This window comes from Vigna unguiculata, chromosome 2, assembly GCF_004118075.2.
Source record: "Vigna unguiculata cultivar IT97K-499-35 chromosome 2, ASM411807v1, whole genome shotgun sequence".
NCBI classification, from domain to species: Eukaryota; Viridiplantae; Streptophyta; class Magnoliopsida; order Fabales; family Fabaceae; genus Vigna; species Vigna unguiculata.
Window position 1 is genome coordinate 11872839 of NC_040280.1, and position 8378 is coordinate 11881216.

Here is an 8378-nt window from a genome sequence, read left to right on the forward strand (position 1 = left end):
CCAAAATATTTGACCAAGTTTAAGACTATTTGGCAATTATCCTCTGTTGATATTTTTTTATTTTGTCCAAAATTCCAATTTAGCCCTTTACTTTGATCAGAATTGAGTATTTGACCAATTTTGACTTGTTGACAATGCAATGAGGGGTTGACACTTGGCATCCCCTTTCTATTTCGCAAATTATGGTTTTTCTTTTCATGTTTGAATGGAGAATGAACTGTTACAGGTGCGTTTCTGGCGACGTTCGCAAACTTAATGATTGTTGGATGATGAACACTGACGATAGAGCTTCGATTTACTTTGACAAAGGACTATGGTGGTGTTGTCTGCATTGTTGGTAAGGGTCGCACGACCTGGTTTTGTCTGCGTTGTTGGTGAGGGTGGCGTGACCTAGTTTCGTCGTTGGTTAAACATGATTCATATGGCAATGCGTTCGCATTTTTCACTAGGTTGTTGCTCTAGCAATGCGGTTGCGTAGATCTGGGCTCGTTCTCACGTGATGGTGATGCACATGGTGGAAGTCTCCTTAGGGTTTTTAGTGGAGAAAAGGCTAGGGTTGAAGATGATGACGTGGCATTATGTGATTGGTTCAAATGTTTGAGTGAGGATTGATGACATGACATGTTCTGTAATGGGTATTGAATAACCATTAAGCCACATTCTAATTTAATTTTCATTTTAGGGAGTTAAAGGGTAATTAAGAGAGGAATAATCTTGAAAGGGGGAGAGTAATTAGAGAGAGAAGCCTGGAACTGTGTTGTGAGCGTTTGGGCAGAGAATTCTGGCATATTGGCACGGACTGTAGAGAAAAGAGGAAGTGGAAGTCATTGTTAGAGAGAAAGCAAAGGATAAGGGTGCTTTTAGGTTAGAGGCACATCAAATCCAAATTTGGAGTAAGGAGTCCAGGTAAGGGGAGTTGTTCACATTGGTTTTATTTTTATATGATATATTATGCTTGGTTATAATCATAATTGCATGAACTCTATGTCGTTTGCGCTGTTTTTGTGAAATTTTGGGTTTCTGCCCAGAAACCGCCTGGCGGGCATGAATGTGCCGCCAAACGGTGCATAAGATTTTGCATGTATTCTAGGTTCGCTAATGAACCGCTTGGTGGTGACGACTTCTCGAAATTGATTGGTTGTGTATTGTGGTTTGGTGATTTTGCTGTAATTGGAATGAAATTGGGTGTTGATATAAAGCTTGGGAACCATGAGGACATGGGTGATCATGAGGTTATGAGCAGATTTGAAAGTGGTCAATAGGGAATTTGGTTCCAGAGACTAATGGTTAGTTAACTAGTTGCAATACTTTAATGGTTCTAGTATCTGGTAGGCCGACTGGCGGCAACTCATACGTTGTCAGGTAATGGTTGGACTGTTCCAGTTTAATGGTTATTGATATAAATGAAGGCGGACGAAAATATGGTGCACAATCCTTAATAATTTTGGAAGGTTTTAATGAAAATAGTAAAAGATGTGCTTATGCTATGGTTATGGGAGAAATGAAGTGAACATGGAATAAAAATCGAAATGAAGAATGCTAATAATGGGGATTACGGGTACTAGGAAATAAAAGTATGGGTTCTATTTGATATAGACTACCAAATGTTGGATAATTAGAGTATGATGAGTGGAGGTAGCCATCATAATTAGGAAGCATTAATTGGGAAATATTTGAGGGAAAGGATTAAGTATCATTTCAGTTTAGTAGAAGCAGGTTGTCTAATATTGAAATTATGGATCAATGATTCTTTTCTTAAGCTTGATTGAGTCATTATGCTTGGATAGAGGACTTGGTGAATTAAATGTATGGAATACATGGACCTATGATTATGGCTATAGGTAATTGAATTTGATTGAGGTATGACTGGGTGATTTAGCTTAATGTCATGATGAACGAGTGTGAGTGATGCCTTGGTAGTATTCTGGTTAGGGGACAAACCAAAGAGAGTGTCAAAACCAACAGTAGTGTGGGAGGTCGCTGGTGGAGTGTGCTGTCGGGCGATGGGAACAGTGAGGGAGGTCGCTGCGCCGTGTGCCAACTGGCGGTAAGGTGTGTTCCGCCAGGCGGTATTTGTAAAATAGTGGGTCTAGGGATGGCTTGGCGGTCTGCACTGGTTTTGCCTAGCGACGCTTAGGCTGCGCCAAGCGATGACACTGCAGATTTTGGCTTTTGTGTGTGTTGCTTTTAAGCAATGATGCAATACTTGGATTGGGAGATGTTGTGCCATGAGCGGGTAGGTTCATCGATGGTGGTGAACATGTGATGATATGAGCGGGGAGGTTCATATCCAGTTACTCTTATGTGGGGATATGAGCGAGGTAGGTTCGTACGTAGCTGGTGGATCATATGTGTTGGACTATGGGCGGGTAGGTCCGTAGAGTAGGAGTACGAGCGGGGAGGTTCGTAGAGCTGGACTATGAGCGGGGATGTTCGTAGAGGCAGGATCACGAGTGGGCACGTTCGAGTGAGCATCATATTCCTGAGTCCAAGACTAACCATTTGTGTGTTTTGAAGGCTGAAAAGCCTTCTGGTTGAGGTCTTGGCCAAGAACTAAATAGGATAAATAAGATGGGTGTCTTACTTATAACCTATGATTATATATGTTAATTTCATTCGAATGTTGGCGCCTTGGATATTAATTTAACTTTTCTCGCATTTGGGAATAATCAAATTACGACGTTTTAATTTCTTTTTCTTACTTTCTTATTTTATGAGGTAATATTCCTTAGGGTTGTTACATTTGGAACCAAAGCAAATGTTTTGATTTTTGGGGAAACAAAGGGAGTGAGTTGACTGCTTTTTGTTTGTAAATTTGTGTGGTGTGTTATTGATTGTTAGCAATTATTGGTTCTTGTTATAATTTTGAGCTGTTTAAATGTTAACAGCTGAACTATGTGGCGTGCACAGGCAATGGCAAACTAGAGGCGTAGAAACACAGCTGGGGCTGATGAGATTGCTAATGCGATCCATAGGATAGTGGACGCAATGCAACCAGTGGCAGCAGAGCCTGGAACGATGATCCCACTGGTTAGACCTATGACGATGGAAGATTTCATGCATCATAAGCCAGCAAAGTTCATTGGGAAAGCCACCCCCGATGAGGCAGTTGCATGGCTCCGAGAATGCGATAAGATATTCAGGGTGATAGAGGGTACCGAGGTGCAGAAGCTCACCTTCGTGACCTTTCTGTTGGTGACCGAGGCAGAGTATTGGTGGATGGGCATGCAGTAGCAGATGCAGACCCGAGAGGAGGAGGTGACATGGACCAACTTCAGAAGGAGATTCTTGGAGAAGTACTTTCCAGATAGCGCTAAACACGAGCATGAGGCGGAATTTCTCACTCTAAAGCAGGGGAGTTTGTCGGTGCAGGCATATGTGGAGAGGTTTGAATATCTCTCGAGGTTCTACTCACAGACTGTTACTGAGGAGTGGCATTGCAGTAAATTTGAAGGCGGCTTGAAACATGAGCTGTGACGTTTCGTCGTGCCTTGGAGAGTCAGGGAATTTCCCATTTTGGTCAAACAGACCAAAACTGTGGAGCAGTTGGAGATGGGGCCTAGTCGCGTCAGCCGACCTCAGAAGAGCAGTGAAGAGGGTAGACATCAGAAAAATCCCTACAGTCGACCTACATCATCCTCATAGAAATTAAGATGCTATAACTATGAAGGAGAACATCTGAGGAGAGATTGCACTAAACCAGCTGGCAGTGGAGGCAACAGTGTTAGCACTCGTAAGTGCTATGCATGTAATCAGCCGGGGCACTTTGCTAACAAGTGTCCTAATAAGAATACCACCCCTGGATCACGATCTCAGCCACCTTCGTCTGATAGACTGAGAGCAGTAGGCCGAGTATTTGTCATGACCAACACAAAGGCCACCCGGTCAGGTAACCTCATTCTAAATTACTGCTTATTGTATGGTAATAGTGTGTTTGTGCTATTTGACTCAGAAGCTTCACACTCCTTCGTATCCCACGACTGTGTGAAGAAGCTGGGATTGTCGACTCGTGACCTGGGATGCGAGTTGATACTCTCGACACCAGCATTTGGACAAGTTTCAACAAATTTAGCCTGTGTTGGATGCTCGATGGAAGTAGAGGGCATGTGATTCAAGGTGAACCTAGTTTGCTTGCCTCTAGAGGGAGTGAAGGTTATATTGGGAATGGATTGGCTGTCTATCAACCATGTGGTGATTGATTATGGATGGCGCATAATTGTATTTCCAGAAACTAAAGGGATAAGGCTGGTATCGACACAAGAGGTCTTAAGAGAAGTGAAGGAAGGAGCTACTTGCTTCATGATAGTAGCTCATTCTGAAAAGATAAGCACTGAAGAGCAGATCAATAGAATAACAATGGTAGAAGAATATGCCGATGTATTTCCAAACGAGATACCTGAGTTACCACCCAGTAGGGATATAGATTTCTCAATTGATCTAATCTTTGGAGCGGGTCCAATGTCGACAGCACCATACAGAATGGCACCGGAAGAACTAGTATAGTTGAGAAAGCAAATCGAGGATTTGCTAGAGAATAAATTCATATAACCCAGTGCATCACTGTGGGGAGCTCCGGTGTTATTAGTGAAGAAGAAGGATGAGAGTTGTCGGCTGTGTCGATTATCGACAATTAAATAAATTGACGATAAAGAACAAGTACCCACTGTCGATGATTGATGATTTGCTAGATCAGTTGAGAAGGGCAAGTGTGCTTTCTAAGATTGACTTAAGGTCTGGGTATCATCAAATCCTAGTCAAACCCGAGGATGTCCAGAAGACAGCATTCTGATCGAGATATGGGCATTACGAGTATGTAGTGATTCCATTTGGAGTGACTAATGCTCCTCCAGTCTTCATGGATTATATGAATCGAATCTTCCGCCCCTATCTAGATAAGTTTGTAATGGTGTTCATAGATTATATTCTCTTTTATTCTCAGAATAAGGAGGAGCGCGCAGATCATCTGAGGATTGTGCTGGAGGTATTGAGAGAACACCAGTTGTACGGAAAACTATCTAAATGTGAGTTCTGGTTAGAAGAGGTACAGTTTTTGGGGCATGTTATCTCTTCACAGGGTATTACAATGGACCCGAGCAAAATCGAGACAGTGTTGAAGTGGGAAAGATCTCAAACGGTAACTGAAGTCCGAAGCTTCTTGGGGCTGACAAGATACTACAGGAGGTTTGTAGAGGGGTTCTCTAAAATGGTGAGTCCTTTAACTTAGCTCACTAGAAAAGACCAACCCTTCTCCTGGATAGAAAAATGCGAAGAATGTTTCAAGGAGATAAAGAGGAGGTTGACCACAACTCTAGTATTTGTTATTCCAGATACCAGTAAGAAGTTTGAGGTTTATTGTGATGCATCCTACCAGGGTTTGGGTTGTGTACTGATGTAGGAGAAGAGGCCAGTAGCCTATGCTTCTAGATAATTAAAGGTGCATGAGAAGAACTACCCTACCCCTGACTTAGAGTTGGCTGTTGTAGTGTTTGCTCTCAAGACATGGAGACACTGCTTGTATGGCTCCTAGTTTTAGGTTTTCAGTGACCATAAAAGCCTGAAATACCTGTTTGATCAGAAAGAGTTTAATATGAGACAGCGACGGTGGATGGAGTATCTCAAGGACTATGATTTTGAGTTGCTTTACCATCCTGGTAAAGAAAATGTAGTTGCAGATGCCTTGAGTCAGAAAAGGATGCATATCTCAGGAATGATGGTGAAGGAGTTGGAATTGATTGAGAAGCTCAGGGATATAAATCTGGGTATACAGTTGGGGGAAGATTCCATCAGATGCAGTGTTTTGACATTGACCAGTGATATCTTGGAGACTATCTAGGATCAACAGAAAAATGATATTAAGTTGCAACAATTTGTGAGTTGGTTAGGTACTGAAAAAGGGAACAATTATAGGATGGGATCAGATGGTATTCTGCGATTTCGCGACAGAGTATGTGTACCTGGGAATTGGAGGTTGAGGAAACATATTTTGGAAGAAGCAAACAAAAGTCGTCTTAGCATACACCCAGGTATGACTAAGATATATTTGGATCTGAAATAGTCCTTCTTGTGGAATGGAATGAAAACCGATTGCGCTGACTTTGTGGCATCATGCTCGGTGTGTCAGAAGGTCAAGATTGAACACCAGCGACCAGGGGGTACACTAGAGTCATTAGACATCCCAAAGTGGAAATTAGATACTATATCCATGGACTTCGTGACTCATTTGCTGAGGACTTTTAAAGGACATGATTCACTCTAGGTGATAGTAGATCTGTCTCATGTATTGGAGTCGGACGACATTCAGATCAGAGAAGACTTGACAATTAACACTAGACCAGTGTGGATCCTCGACTCGCAAGTGAAAAAGCTGCGGGGAAAGGAGATAAAAATAGTGAAAGTGCTTTGGGACGAGGCTACTCAGGAGATGACCTGCGAGATGGAGGATCGCATGAGGCAATCTTACCCGCACTAGTTTCCTGGTAAGTTCTATTTTCGAGGATGAAAATCTTTAAAGGTGTGGGAAATGTAAGACCCGAGAAAAATTAAATAGTTAATTAAATAATTATTTAATAAATGTGGGTAATAGAAGCCTTTAAGGCATTTAATGCAGAGTGTTATGATGTGGATAAGTACTAGCTCAAGTGATTGAGAGTACTTGATTATGTGAGAGGACTTGGGTTCAAGTCCTATTTATGCTAATTGTGTGTTATTTTAATTTGTGTATTATTTTGTTGTTATATTTTAATGTGAGTAGTGATAATATAATCTTAAAATTATAGGAATTATCACAAAACATGATTGGTTGAATTGGTGGTGCAATGGACTTGTGGTTGAGTGGTTATGGGTTCAAAACTTGCTAAGAACAAATTAACTCTCTTTTGTCCAAATTTTTCTTTGGCATGGATATGAAAGGGTTGAGGAACCCTAGTAGGCAAGAAAGGCAGCCTAGAGGCTGAAAAATATTCCGTAATGGGTATTGAATAACCATTAAGCCACATTCTAATTTAATTTTCGTTTTAGAGTGTTAAAGGGTAATTAGGAGAGGAATAATCTTGAGAGAGGGAGAGTAATTAGAGAGAGAGGCCTGGAACTATGTTATGAGCGTTTGGGTAGAGAATTCTAACATAATGGCATGGAGCGCAGAGAAAAGAGGAAGTGGAAGACATTGTTAGAGAGAAAGGAAAGGATAAGGGTTCTTTTGGGTTAGAGGCACATCAAATCCGAATTTGGAGCAAGGAGTCCAGGTAAGGGGAGTTGTTCATGTTGGTTTTATTTTTATATGATATATTGTGCTTGGTTATAATCAAAATTGCATGAACTCAATGTCGTTTGTGTTGTTTTCGTGAAATTCTAGGTTTCTGCCCAGAAACCGCCTAGCGGGCATGAATGTGCCACCAGGTGGTGCATGAGATTTTGCATGTATTTTGGGTTCGCTGATGAACCACCTAGTGCTGACGAACTACCATCAGGCAACACAACATGACCTACACCATTTATACGTTGTTCTATACAGGAGTCCTTGCGACTTCTCGAAATTGATTAGTTGTGTATTGTGGTTTGGTGATTTTGCTGTAATTGGAATGAAGTTGGGTGCTGGATAATGCTTGGGAACCATGAGGACACGGGTTATCATGAGGTTATGAGCAGATTTGAAAGAGGTCAATAGGGAATTTGGTTCCAGAGGCTAATGGTTAGTTAACTAGTGGCAATACTTTAATGGTTCCAGGATCTGGTATGCCGCCTGGTGCCGCATGGGCTGCCGCTAGACGATGGCTGGACTGTTCCAATTTAATGTTTTTACAGGGTTGGAACCGAGGGTGAGGTAGTGATTATTGATATAAATTAAGGCGGACGAAAATATGATGCATGATCCTTAATAATTTTGGAAGGTTTTAATGAAAATAGTAAAAGATGTCCTTATACTATGGTTTTAGGAGAATTGAAGTGAACATGGAATAGAAATCAAAATGAAGAATGATAACAATGAGGATTACGGGTACTACCAAATATGGGTTCTATTTGATATAGACTACCAAATGTTGGATAATTACAGTATGATGAGTGAATGTAGCCATCATAATTAGGTAGTGTTAATTGGGAAATATTTGAGGGAAAGGATTAAGTATGATTTCAATTTAGTAGAAGCAGGTTGTGTAATATTGAAACACTAGATCAGTGATTCTTTTCTTAAGCATGATTGAGTCATTATGCTTGGATAGAGGACTTGGTGAATCAAATGTATGGAATACATGGACCTATAATTATGGGATATAGGTAATTGAATTTGATTGAGGTATGACTGGGTGGTTTAGCTTAATGTCATGATGAATGAGTGTGAGTGATTCCTTGGTAGTATTCTGGTTAGGTGACAAACGTAAGAG

The 8378-nt window shown here is 41.2% G+C and overlaps 1 protein-coding gene across 1 annotated transcript; it reads left to right on the forward strand.

Moving 5' to 3' along the window:
- Nucleotides 1-3237: 3237 nt before the first annotated feature.
- On the forward strand, nucleotides 3238-4110 carry LOC114174471. Its single transcript, XM_028059311.1, has 2 exons — nucleotides 3238-3442; nucleotides 3671-4110. Exons 1-2 carry the CDS (start codon nucleotides 3238-3240, stop codon nucleotides 4108-4110), a joined length of 645 nt encoding a protein of 214 aa, XP_027915112.1.
- The last annotated feature ends 4268 nt before the right edge of the window (nucleotides 4111-8378 follow it).

Bases quoted from the DNA above. Each gene is read 5' to 3' on its own strand.
- LOC114174471 (XM_028059311.1), top strand. From the start codon at position 3,238: ATGCAGACCCGAGAGGAGGAGGTGACATGGACCAACTTCAGAAGGAGA. The intron at 3,443-3,670 runs GTAAATTTGAAG...ATAACTATGAAG, and splicing joins TACTGAGGAGTGGCATTGCA to GAGAACATCTGAGGAGAGAT.